This window comes from Schistocerca cancellata, chromosome 4 (genome assembly GCF_023864275.1).
Source record: "Schistocerca cancellata isolate TAMUIC-IGC-003103 chromosome 4, iqSchCanc2.1, whole genome shotgun sequence".
Taxonomy (NCBI): Eukaryota; Metazoa; Arthropoda; class Insecta; order Orthoptera; family Acrididae; genus Schistocerca; species Schistocerca cancellata.
The window spans coordinates 729505327-729519744 of record NC_064629.1 but is presented as its reverse complement, the minus strand read 5'-3'; the positions used below and the strand labels follow the sequence as shown (position 1 = coordinate 729519744).

The following is a 14418-nucleotide window of genomic DNA, read 5'->3' as shown; positions in this document are numbered from 1 at the left end:
AAAGTTGCACTGCTTCCCTGAACATTCTGATATCAATATATTCAATTTGCTTTTCTCTTTCCTACTGAAATGTCAGACTTGATTATTAAAATCTCACCTACAAATTGCATTGACAAAGAGCAGACCACATTTACTCTATTAACTGAAGAAATATTCCGCATAATTCCATGTTGGCCAGCCTCAAAGAGGTGTACACAACTGGAACTGATACAAATTCCACAAAACACTGACAATCGTAACACTGGTATGGCTCATTTACAAGTTAGTTTTACCAGTTCACTCTAAAAATAGTGGATCAGATCTGTCCATATGGTTGCTTGGCCAACATGCTGGCACAATAAAATAATACCACAAAAAATCCTTACACAAAGTTCGTAAGTTTTCCACCTACTAACAAATACACACATGTTGAAGCTTGTGACCTATTGCTATTTACCAAATTCTTCCTACAACATCTGGCACACATTACTCACCTAACTGTTGCTAAGAATAGCACTTTCCTGCTGTTTCCTATTTTCTCTTAAGTATTTTGTATCCTATTGAGAACTTGTTCTGTCTCACTTTACCGACATCTACTCAAAGCACTCAGCATACTCCTGCAACAAACCACCACCACCACCACCACCACCACCACCAACAACAACAACAACAACAACAACAACAACCACCACCCCCTCTCCCCCACCCATTCTTCGCCTTTCAGTTTACTCTCGACCACTAAACCAAACAGTTTATCAGCCTGTAATCTTTATTTCATGTGTGTCTCTCCTCTTATAATGTGCAAGGGTGACCAAGATTTAGGCTCATGGGCCATGCCCGGGCCCATGTGCCAAAGTGCTCAGTGTCACTTCACATTTCTCCCACTGCCATGCTGCACTGTCTGAGTGTGAGGGAGGCAAAGAGAGGAAACAATGAATGCAGCACATTTAAATGGCAGTACAGTCAAACCGCATATGACTTGGTTTTATATTTCACATTTCTCAATGACATAGATCACAAATAAAACACATTTTCAGTATTAATCAATTATTTTTGGTGTGCTGAAAATATAATTTTTATCTGGTACAAACTGTCGGCATACGGCCAAAAGCAGACAGTTTCACAGAGTTCCACGTAATCACGACTTATTTAGTCTGACAGTCAAAAAGTGGTCTTTCACACAAATATGTCTATCAAAATATTGTAGAACTTTTGCACCCTCATTATGGAGACTACCTGAGAAAAGCAGTGTAGACGTCCTGAACAGTTTTAACATAAAAATATTTGTAATTAAAACTGGAATTACCTTGCAGGTCAATCAGTTACATCTGCACCGGCACAGGGACGCTTTCAACTGAAACAGCAATCAGTCTTGAAAACAGCTTTAGAACTGATGTAAGGCTGACAGTGTCCTCAAAAGCTTTATAAAATTATCATTGTAATTCTTGCAAGGCCACAATGAATTCTTCTAACCTCGTACTTTCTTTAATGGAAGTGAGCTTCCAGAAGCGGATTGTCTTTATCAGAATGCGTCCTCCTTGATGTACAGAACAATGAATCGCATCTGTTGCCCGTTGTAATTTTTTGCTCTTTCATTGTCACCTAAAAGTTTAGATTCATTCTGCATGGTACTAAAATGTTGTTTCATAACAAATTAGCAGTACCCATAGCTTATGCAAATTGAGAATTCTCATCCCTCTCTTCTGTCATTCCCATTTACTTTAATGGATTGTATGATAAAACTGCCTCTTTTTGTGCAAACAGCCACTGGACCTGTGAATGTCCATACCACACACAAATAGCAAAGGGGGAAAAATTCTGACACCAAAATTCTGCTGGACTCAGAGTTTAGTGCTGACTGAAAAATGCTGCACCACAATGCTAAATGAAATGTCACACTGTTCCGGGTACATCCAAGAAGGAGCAAGCAAAGTCAAGTGACAGGCCGCGCTTCGACCTGCCCACAGCCCACACACGCTGCACGCTTGAAGTCTGACATGCCATGGCTGCCTCTGCTCTACACTATCACAGAGCAGTCTCACTTACCATTGCATGTGCTCATACATTCCCCTAATTCCTGATGAAAACCTATATCTCAACAGATGTACAGCAGACTGTAAATAATCAGTTTTCTGCATCTAAAGATTTCACACTCACAGTTTTTCAGAAACAATGTAGGAGTCTAGACCAAGTAGTACTATAATTTTTATACATACAACAAAGCACAAGAGGTGCCTAAGCGATACACTATTTGTAAAAATCTTAAGCAACAAGACAAATAAAGGTTAGGAAAATACATAGTTACATAAACCAATGTATAAATTTTGCAATCTACATTTCGTAATAAAGGAAAAACTTAAATTTATAATAAAGTAACAGTACTGAGTTACTTAATTTTCAAATAATTTGTGATGATGAGTGATTTAACTGGAAATTCATCAACTTTCAGAAGGCAAAACTTAAATTTAAAAAAACCACATGTATATAACACATCCATATCACAGTCATGATCCCACTGCTCTTCCCAGTTAATCTCTCTGAGCACATCCCACTAAACCTGAAACTATTTGACAATGATCTACCTTCACTTATAGGTCCCAAAGCATAGGTGCTAATTTCCCAAACTTTATTTTCTATTTACTACAAGTTGTTCTTGGTATTATGTCTATTTCTCTCTCTCTCTCTCTCTCTCTTTTTTTTTTTGGGGGGGGGGGGGGGGGGCTGTAAGAGAGGCTTGCTCACAGATTCACTGCATGAATGCAGAATGCTTCTGATGCAAAGTGGACACTGATGAGCCAAAACATTATGACACTGCCCACAACAAAGTTGAATGTCTCCTGGTGATGTGGGCACATGACACAATTAGGGAAGTACGTACACAGAAGAGAGACAAATGGGCAGTCATTATTGTGAAGATATGGGCCATAAATACAGACATCCACGAGTATAAGTGATTTTGACAAAGTGCAAATTGTAGTGGCACTGTAGTTGGAAATGAGAATCTGCAATGGTGAAGTTGGTCATCTGTTTTTGTACAACTGTCGAGAGTACCTATGAAATGTGGCTGAAGGATGGTGGAATAATGCATAGGCTGTACAGTACTGGACGTCCAGGTCTCATCACAAAACATAGAGGTTGGAGAATTCTGCACTGTTTAATCAAAGATAGGCAGCTATCTGTTGCAGATCTGATGCCAGAGTACAATGCTGGTGCAGACACAAGTGTTTCAGAGCACATGGTTCAAAGGCCATAGTTGAACATGGAGCTCCACATCACACAATGCCTGTGTGTTCCTGTGTTGACCAAACAACATCATCAGTTTCCGATTGCAGTGGGCGCAGTAGCACTGAGTTATTGCCATGGACCTGTCAAATGAATCATATTTCTTATTACGCCAGACAATGGTTAGGTCCTTACATGCTGTCATCCAGGTGAATGGCTGCTTGAAACATGCACCATGCCACAGAGGCAGGCAGATGAGAGCAGAATTATGCTATGGGGTACATTGAGTTGGGCTTCTATGGGACCTATAGAAGTACTCAAAGATACCATGACAACAGTGAACTACGTGAACATTATTGTGGACCACTTGCATCCCTTCATGGTTGAAGTCTTATCTGATGGTGATGACATCTTCCATTAGGATAACTCTCCATGACACAAGGCCAGAATCGTGCTGCAATGGTTTGAGGAGCACGATAGTGAACTCATCGCACTGATGTCTTAGCCAGCAAATCCCCCAGATTTGTACCCACTGGAACACACATCAGGCACCAGCTGCATGCCCACAAATCACTGTACCATAATTTGTGGGAATTTAGTGAACTGTGAGTAGACATCTGGTGCCACATACTTCCAGAAACCTATCAACGACTTTTACAATCCATGCCAGGCAGAATCACTGCTGTATTGTGTTTAAGAGGAACAGCACGCTATTAAACAGGTGGTCATAGTTTTGGCTCATTGGTGCATAAACAGTAAGTTAGAATTAAACTGCTGACACTGAAACGAAAGCACAGAATGGAAATTATGGAAAGAGTGTAAATGATGATGAAAAAGAAGAAGAAACATTAAATATGACAAAAAATAATTTATTAAAATTATATAAAATTTGTAAGCCATTCTGCTGCATCCTCAGTCCAATCTGCGAATACAAAACAGACATCTTGCCACAAAATTTAACAACATAAAAATTTTATGCATGTTTGACTTTTTTTTTTTGCGAGGCAATGCTTACACTATGCAGATGGCTGAGCAAGTCATATTTGTTCAATGATTCAACCATAACATGAGATTTTTATAAAACAAATGTTCTCCAATAGGAGATCTATTCAGTTCTTCAATCACTGTAGGATCACTTTCACATTCCTTGGCGTAAAAAGTACCATTCCTCCACATCTTTAAAATCTTACACACATATTTCTAATATGTAGAAGTTATTCACCTACACCAGTACTTAAATTATCTTCACTTTTCATTTTTAAAATATGGGAACGCAAGCACTGCATATAATCACACATGGCTGTAGTGAAGGCTGTATCCAAAAGATACTGAGGAATCCATCCATTAAGGTTTGTGTTGAGCAGCCATCGACATATACACCGATTATTTTCAGCTGGCTGTATAACCCAACAACTGGGCCCATTTTCTCCTCTGCAACAATTTTATCACATACTTAGTAAGTGAAAACATCACCAGTTATTAGAGTGCTATACCTTCAAGAGACTTAAACTAGCACAGCTGAATTTTAGGGTGCTTATTCTTTATTAAAGCAAGAAGCATAATAAAACTTACACTTACAATGTTAACAACAGTTAGGATATTGTCACTGCTTCAAAATAAACACACTATGCAGCCATAATATATGCGATATGCTATAGTCAGTTCTGGTTGAAAAAGACACATCAAATTCAAACATGTAATGAACACTACCTATTAACTGTAATGTAAGAATTCTCTAACACCCAACTATAGGGACACTCATGATGCAGGGCGATTATACAGGGTGTTTCAAAAATGACCGGTATATTTGAAATGGCAATAAAAACTAAATGAGCAGCGATATAAATACACCGTTTGTTGCAATATGCTTGGGACAACAGTACATTTTCAGGCGGACAAACTTTAGAAATTACAGTAGTTACAATTTTCAACAACAGATGGCGCTGCAAGTGATGTGAAAGATATAGAAGACAACGCAGTCTGTGGGTGCGCCATTCTGTACGTCGTCTTTCTGCTGTAAGCGTGTGCTGTTCACAACATGCAAGTGTGCTGTGGACAACATGGGTTATTCCTTAGAACAGAGGATTTTCTGGTGTTGGAATTCCACCGCCTAGAACACAGTGTTGTTGCAACAAGACGAAGTTTTCAACGGAGGTTTAATGTAACCAAAGGACCGAAAAGCGATACAATAAAGGATCTGTTTGAAAAATTTCAACGGACTGGGAACGTGACGGATGAACGTGCTGGAAAGGTAGGGCAACCACGTACGGCAACCACAGAGGGCAACGCGCAGATAGTGCAGCAGGTGATCCAACAGCGGCCTCGGGTTTCCATTCGCCGTGTTGCAGCTGCGGTCCAAATGACGCCAACGTCCACGTATCGTCTCATGCGCCAGAGTTTACACCTCTATCCATACAAAATTCAAACGCGGCAACCCCTCAGCGCCGCTACCATTGCTGCACGAGAGACATTCGCTAACGATATAGTGCACAGGATTGATGACGGCGATATGCATGTGGGCAGCATTTGGTTTACTGACGAAGCTTATTTTTACCTGGACGGCTTCGTCAATAAACAGAACTGGCGCATATGGGGAACCGAAGAGCCCCATGTTGCAGTCCCATCGTCCCTGCATCCTCAAAAAGTACTGGTCTGGGCCACCATTTCTTCCAAAGGAATCATTTTTCAGATCCGAAACGATTACTGCATCACGCTATCTGGACATTCTTCGTGAATTTGTGGCGGTACAAACTGCCTTAGACGACACTGCGAACACCTCGTGGTTTATGCAAGATGGTGCCCGGCCACATCGCACGGCCGACGTCTTTAATTTCCTGAATGAATATTTCGATGATCGTGTGATTGCTTTGGGCTATCCGAAACATACAGGAGGCGGCGTGGATTGGCCTCCCTATTCGCCAGACATGAACCCCTGTGACTTCTTTCTGTGGGGACACTTGAAAGACCAGGTGTACCGCCAGAATCCAGAAACAATTGAACAGTTGAAGCAGTACATCTCATCTGCATGTGAAGCCATTCCGCCAGACACGTTGTCAAAGGTTTCGGGTAATTTCATTCAGAAACTACGCCATATTATTGCTATGCATGGTGGATATGTGGAAAATATCGTACTATAGAGTTTCCCAGACCGCAGCGCCATCTGTTGTTGACAATTGTAACTACTGTAATTTCGAAAGTTTGTCTGCCTGAAAATGTACTGTTGTCCCAAGCATATTGCAACAAACGGTGTATTTCTATCGCTGCTCGTTTAGTTTTTATTACCGTTTCAAATATACCGGTCATTTTTGAAACACCCTGTAATTAAAGTTAAACTTTCAGAAGGCTGTATAAATAACAACACTGGTCCGAATGATGTCAAATTGCAACAGAATATTATCGGAGAAGGGGGAAAACGAATGGATGAAGAAAAAAAATAGTGTCAAAATTGATCAACAGATGGCACAGGCTGTGTCAGAATATGTAAATGAAAACACCTGTCATGACTATGACCCCTTGAAGTTGGTATAAACACGCCGGATACACAACTTTTCCTCCTTTCGCATCTGTGACGTTTGCCATGACTGTCTCAATGCAGGAACACGCACTGCTTGTAAAGCTGTATTATAAGAATGATGACTGAGCACATGTCGTTCTGCAGAATTCAGCACTGAAGGGTTTGAAAAAAGGCATTGGTCCGATGACTGGCATGGGCCTGGAGAAAATGATCTGGAAATTTGAGAAGACAGGTTCTTTTGGAGTGCTACCTGGCAGAGGAAGGAAACGAATTGATTCGGTGTCAGTGGAAGCAGTGGCCACAGCAATCCAGGAGGAGATAAGTGGTGGTGTGCAAATGTGTAGTGCATGGACAATTGCCCGAACATTGGACGTACTGGTGAGTGCGGTGCGTAATATCCTACAAAACATCCTTCTTTGCTATCTATTCAAAATTACCCATGCGGATGAGTTGCTTCCTGTTGACCTGTCAGCAAGAGAGACCTATGCTTTAAAATTTCTTGCTCGCATGAAAGTGGAAAATGATTGGCCATGGAAGATTTTGTGGACAGACGAAGCCCACTTCCATCTGACAGGATATGTCAATACGGAGAATTGTTGAATATGGGCAATGGAAAATCAACATGCAAATCAACCAGTACCATTTCATCCTAAAAGGTCACTGTGTGGTGCAGGTTTACGGCATCATTTATCACAAGGCCACAGTTTTTCAAAGAGACAGGTGCTTCCGGTACTGTTACCTGCACCATCACTAGTAAGTGCTGAGTGTGTATTTTGCGCGACCACATCATTCCAGCTCTCCAACAGCATGGATGTGTGGATGAGATCATTTTTATGCAAGATTTTGCACCTCTGCACATTACAAATACTATTAAGCAGCTGCTGAAGCGGCATTTCGGAAATGCTAGAATAATCAGCTGCCATTTCCCTACAGCCTGGCTATCCCAATCACCTGATCGTAATCCGTGTGACTTCTGGCTGTTGAGCTTCCTGAAAGATATTGCGTTCAGTGTTCTAATTGTAAACTTAGCTGCATTGAAGGCACACATTCTGAACATGACCCCAGAAACACTTCGATCAGTTGTGTAGCATACTGTTTCTCGATTTCTACGTGTTGTAGAAAATAGTGGACAGCATATTGAACATTTTTGTGCCAGTCACATGGAAATTAATAATCCAATTTGATTTTGATTGATGCTTTTTATGTGGTTTTGGGCCTCAGGACAATTAAAAACCGATGTGAGTGATGCTTTTTATGCGGTTTTTGGCCTCAGGACAATTAAAATTTTTCCCATCCAATGTGATATGACCTTGCCGTGGTGGAAAGGCTTACGTAACTAACAGTATCATATCTGTACACTCATGCACACTGAGTAGTACAGATAGTTTAACATCAAACATACACCTTAGGCATTGTTGTATGATTCATTTGTCGTCAACCATTATTAAATTATGATGATTACAGCACCATCTATTGCTACATTTTGTAACTATTTATTTTTCTTCTGCCATACGTTTTCTCCCTTCTTCGATGATATTCCACTGCAATCTGATGTCACTCTGACCAGTGGTGTTATTTCTACAGCAGTTTGAAAGTTGAACTTTAATTCTAATCACCTTGTATATTTCCCATTGGAAAACAAGCAATGTCTGCAAAAAACATTGCACAATCTTACTAATTACCATTTAATCACCATATATTTAATTATAGACATGAAACTGATGTAACCCTGCTCATACCATGCTTGTTAAGAGTATTTATCCACACAAAAAATTAATTAGTTAACATCCATTCCAACAGAAGAAATAAAATGGGGCACTAAATCCCATTTGTCATTTGAATTGCCACATACGATACTGTAATCAAAAGGAATATCATAGTCATTGCAGCAGATGATGAAATTGCAATTTTTGGACACAGTGTAGTAAATAACCAGGATTCAAATGAAAGGAATATCACAAAATGTGAGCATAATAAAATTATTCAGAATGAATCTTTTGATCTGAAACTCTACCTTTACCTTTTACAGACAGTGCTCTCACCAACTGAGCTATCAATGCACACCTGCTTGTCTATCAGACATCTTCAATTTTTCGATACCTCTTTTCAGTTTACTGAGTTCCAGAGTGTCTTCACTGCAGAATTTCCTGAACTACTACTACCATGACAGGCTTCATAACTGAATATCGTAGTCACAACCTAAGAGTTATTTTCAGAGTGAATATTTCATCTGTAGCAGAGTGTACAATATTATAAAAGCTTCCGTTAGATTGCAGTTGTTTGCTACAGTGTGACTCAATCCCAAAGTCTTACCTTTTGTAGGCAATTCTTTTTCCTCACACCCTGTTTCACAGATTCAGTTTCCTTGTTTCTCTCTTTCTTGCACTAAAAAGAAACATTCTGAACTTCACCCCATATTTCAAAAAGAAAGAAAAAAGCACGGTTGTAACCTATCAGCCCCAGAAATTGATCCCGCAAGAATATTTGGGCCATAATTCTGATAGTACATTGGTATAACCTACTGAAAGTACAGCTTTTAAACTTTTGCACACACTGGTTATTTATCACTCGATCCACCCCACTGCAGCTACCTAATGCCTGTGCACAAAGTACAATACCGTTTGTACATTACTGTTTTGACAATGGTAACACGCTTTGTTCATTGTGTCAAAGTGCACAGTTTCCAATATGTAGTTTGTGGCAGAGATCTCTCTGTTTTGAACATTTTTATGTTGTGATCTAAAATTCAGTGTAAATGAATGAAATGAAAAAGTGTGCCATTAAAGAAATAACATAGTGCTATTTAATTATTAAGACCATCATTGTGTTAATTTCTTTGGATTTTAAAACTGACACTGTTAAAGTGAAGTATATTTGCATGAGGTGCACTATTCTTTAACATGATTGCCATGATTAAATTGTAAAATGAAAACCATTACCAGTATTTCATAATAATTCTTCAGCTGCTTAGGTACACTCATCTTAATTTTGAGGCATATATATAGCTGCAGACTAGCAACACAAGAATACTGTTAAAATAATATTTAACATATAGGTGTGTAATGTTGACATATTACACCTCATGTTACTTACTACTTCTCCTGTAGAATAACATGTGTTCTTGTACAAGATTTGAAAACACGTTGGACAGATGTGTCCACTTCTACATCTACATCTAAATCTACATACATACTCCACAAGCCATGATATGGTGTGTGGCAGAAGGTACCCTGTACCACTACTGGTCAGTTCCTTTCCTGTTCAACTTGCAAATAGAGCAAGGGAAAATTACTCACTCTATGCCTCCATACAAGCCCTAATCCCTCTAATCTTATATTTGTGGTCCTTACGTGAAATGTACATTGGTGGCAGCATCTGCTATCAGCCTCAAAGGCTTGTTCTCTAAATTGTATCAATAGTCAAAAAGAGTATCTCCTTTCCTCCAGTAATTCCCATTCGAGTTCCAAAGCATCTCTGTAATACGTGTATATTGTTCAAACCTACCAGTAACAAATCTAGAAGCCCACCTCTCAATCGCTTCACTGTCTTTCTTTAATCTGACCTGTTGCGAATCCCACACACACTAACATTACTCAACAAGGAGTCACACTAGTGTCCTATATACAGTTTCCTTTACAGCTGAACCACACTTTCCTAAAATTCTCCCAATAAATCCAAGTCTACCATTCACCTTCCCTACAACAATTCTTATATGTTCATTCCATTTCATAGTGCTTTGCAATGTTATACCTAGATATTTAACTGACTTGACTGTGTCAAGCAGCACACCACTAATGCTGTATTCGAACATTAGGGGTTTGCTTTTCCTACTCATCTGCATTACTTTACATTTTTCTACATTTAGAGCCATTCATCATAGCAACTAGAAATTTTGTCTGAGTCACCTTGTGTGCTCCTCCACTCACTCAATGATGACACCTTAAAAAAAAAAAAAAAAAATGGTTCAAATGGCTCTGAGCACTATGGGACTCAACTGCTGAGGTCATTAGTCCCCTAGAACTTAGAACTAGTTAAACCTAACTAACCTAAAGACATCACAAACATCCATACCCGAGGCAGGATTCGAACCTGCGACCTTAGCGGTCTTGCGGTTCCAGACTGCAGCGCCTTTAACCGCACGGCCACTTCGGCCGGCGATGACACCTTCCCATACATCACAGCTTCATCAGCAAACAGCCACAGACTGCTGCTTACCCTGTTGGCCAGATCACTTATTTATATAGAAAATAACAGCAGTCCTATCACACCTCCATGGGGCACTCCTCATGATAACCTTGTCTCTGATGAACAGCCACCATGAAGGATAACATACTGGGTTCTGTTACTTAAGAGGCAGTGTGGCTCCATATCAAATGCTTTACGGAAACCTAGGAATATGGAATCCGTCTGCTGTCCTTGATTCGTAGTTCACAGGATATCCTATGGTAAAAGGACAAGTTGAGTTTTGCATAAGCAGTGCTTTATAAAATCTTACTGATTTGTCGACAGAAGCTTTTCCCTCTCAAGGGAATTTATTATACTTGAACAGAGAATATGTTCAAAGATTCTTGTAGAAACGTTCTTTTACCCTTCTTATACAAACAGGTCATCTGCACTTTTTTAAGTTCCTTGGGACTTTGCACTGGGCGAAAGATTCTTGCTAAATGCAAGCTAATCAAGGAAGCAATGCTGTAGAGTACTCTTTCTCCTGTGTGAATGATTTAATAAATCCGAAATTTAAAACTTTGTCTACTTTTGCTGTCTTCTATTGCCACGCCAGACCAGCCAATGAGTGACTGGAGAGAAGACTTAGACCCATTTAACGATTTTATGTGGGACCAGAATTTTCTTGGGTTCTTGGAAAAATCTTTAGTTAAGTTATGATGGTGTAGTAGTTGTAAGCTTTGCGAATCAATCCTTTTACGAACACATGAATTTTTATTCACTTTTTTCTGTCATCATTTGTGAGTTCTCTTATGAATTGAGAGTGCAACAGCGTCCTGTCTACTCTTCCCTTTTCTTCAACATCCTGCAAATAGGAAGGCTCAGGTTGTCAAACCACTGTATAGTGCCTCGCTCTCAGGCATCAGGCGCCTGCAGTGGGGTGAAGCAAGTGTGCGCAGTAGTTTAAAAGCTGTACTTTCATAAGGTCATAACTGTGTACCATCAGAATTATGGCCTGAATTTTCAAGCAGAATCGACTGTTGGGGCTAATATCTTTCAAGTGTACTATTTTTTCCTTAAAATATGAGGTCAAGTTGGGGATGGTTTCTTGTAAGCCATGCAGTAGAGCCTCTGTACAGCTCGTAAAGTATGGGAGAGATACTAGCAAACTGAACCTACAAGTTATAAAGTGTGTCTGGACAACTCTGTAAGACCAATTTCCATGAAAGTCAAAGGTCTAGGTTCAAGTCCCAAACCAGAAAACATTGTTAATATGCCTGGAGGTTTCACACTCAAGTGTTGTATAATGGCACAAAAATTACATACAAAAATAGGAAAGTATGCGAGACTCGAGCTCTAGCAACCACTAGAACTACAATATATGCCCTTTGATACTAAAATTTAGATGTTGAAGGCCACCAAAAACATAATTTCAAGTTTTATACTGCGCTTACGCACTACTGACACCAGCCTGCAATTTAATTTTCTGCAATACAGGTCAAGGCAGATAATTGTGATTAAATTATGTATTCCTTGCAGCCAAAATCTTTATTGTGTGAAATTTTCTACTTGATGGCAAGCTTGACCTATATCTGTGTAGTGCTTTTCACTTCAGGTAGGGACAGAGTAAGAGGTGTGCTACAACTTGGAAAACAGTGAACAAATGTGTTTAAAACGTTTCAGAAGCAATGGGACTGTGACTGTTACATTCTCACATTGTCAGTAACAGTGTTAGGTAGTACTCTACACCAAAAAATAGCAAGTTTTTATGTTCTCCCAGATCTATACCATCAAAGAAGTACTGTTTAATTGTAACCTGGAGTATAGTATCTCCGTGAAGTTTGTCGCAGAAGAAAACGAATAAATCCATTGTCATCACAGCAACTACCACAAAGCACTTTTTAATTCCCTTATACATTTCATTTTAGTCCAATAAGCTAAACAGTTTTGCATATATCATCATTTGCTTGAGATTTAAAAGAGTTTGATTTTACTGCTGCCAAAATTTGCTTTCACTTCACTTAAAGCATATCCTTTCTCTCTTTAGCAGTCACCTACACCTTGGCATGCTGTCTACTTGCCCATGTTGTCATTATAACCAGTATGTTTGTTACTAACATGCTTATCACCAAAAAAACATGTTTGTTACAATTTTTATGCTCCATATTTGTCTTTCAGTGTGATATCAGAGTGGTAAATCTGTTTCCTCAAAAATTATGCCCGAGCTTTCCAGGTTTAAATTCCAGATTTCCCTGAACCAAGTTTTGTTTTAAGTGAGGGCATAGTTTAGTTTACTATTTTTCCATGAGCAAAATATGTATACATTTTTTTTTAGTTGCCATGTTATTTAATGATTACTCCAAGTTCAGCTAGGGTTTACAGTTTTATCATCAATTCTATAATTCCATTTTGTTCCATGTTGTGTCTTTGTGCAATAAACCAAGTATATGAAACTATGTGAACAAGATAACAGAGAAATCCTCACTGTGGCTCATTCTGCAATGTTGTCACTGGAATGCCATATCAACAGATTTTAATAGCGACAATACATCATATTTCTAATTGGATTCTACTCACACTGAGAGAAAGTTGACAACATGCTAGTTTGCACTGAAATTAGTAAAAAATAAACATTCTGAATTTGCAATGCTAGCCTACAAAAAATGTGTGTACAAATACAGACTCATAATTGTATCTTTTATAAAATTTAAAAACTTACCTTAGCCTCTTTGCAAATGGTGAATTAATATACAGCAGAAACTCGTGTGCATGCTCCATCACAATTACAATCATGCAGTGCATAATACACCTGGAGCCCAGGAAACCATGGACAATAATGAAGATTTCTGAGATCAGTGAGTCCACTAGAGATAACCATGATCGAGCAACAAACATTACAATTCAGTGACTTCCTTCGCCCTTCCTTATTCAACTCCAGAACTGTATACTTCCAAAACAGAAACAGACTGATTTTTAACAAAATGACTGAACACTTCTTTCTGGCAACAAACAATTTAACTTCCCTGAATCTCTCTCACGATTTACTGATATTTTCTTGACTTTTCCAGTAAATTAAGCTTCCCTCAGAATTTCCAGGTTTGACAGACAACTCACTAACCTGAATATATTCCCTGAAAATTAGTCCACACTTTGCAACACACAGACATTAATGCTCACTCATTTTATTGGTGGTGGTTTGGTTTCCTTATCAACTGTGTTTTTCACCCATTTTCATAAATCCTTTATGTTGTTAGTGGTGAAAAACCAACTTAATATGTCTGTTATTGAGGTTTTTTTTATCACTTAGTGTTAATTATGTCAATGACCAAATCCTGTTTTAGTTTTCAAAATTTGACTCTTTGTCTTTTTTTATTGATGTGTTCATTTAATTGTGGTGTGTGTGACCCCTAAATAAATGTATCTCATTTCAGATGCTGTACGTTCAGTGGATTTTCAAAAGTATTTGGATGATCTCCACACATTGTGTACGTCAGGTATCAGTGTTTATTGGCCAATAAACTCACCATTGTAGTTGTTCG

General features: G+C 39.0%; 1 protein-coding gene across 3 annotated transcripts in view; it reads right to left on the bottom strand.

Annotated features, from left to right (window-relative positions):
- Nucleotides 1–4054: 4054 nt before the first annotated feature.
- Nucleotides 4055–14418, bottom strand: part of LOC126184579 (steroidogenic acute regulatory protein-like) — a 143869-nt gene continuing 133505 nt past the window's right edge. For all 3 annotated transcript variants that reach the window (XM_049927010.1, XM_049927011.1, XM_049927012.1), the window contains one exon: nt 4055–4632. In XM_049927010.1, coding sequence (XP_049782967.1) covers nt 4416–4632 — 217 coding nt within the window. In that variant the 3' untranslated portion in view covers nt 4055–4415. The remainder of the gene's footprint in view (nt 4633–14418) is intronic.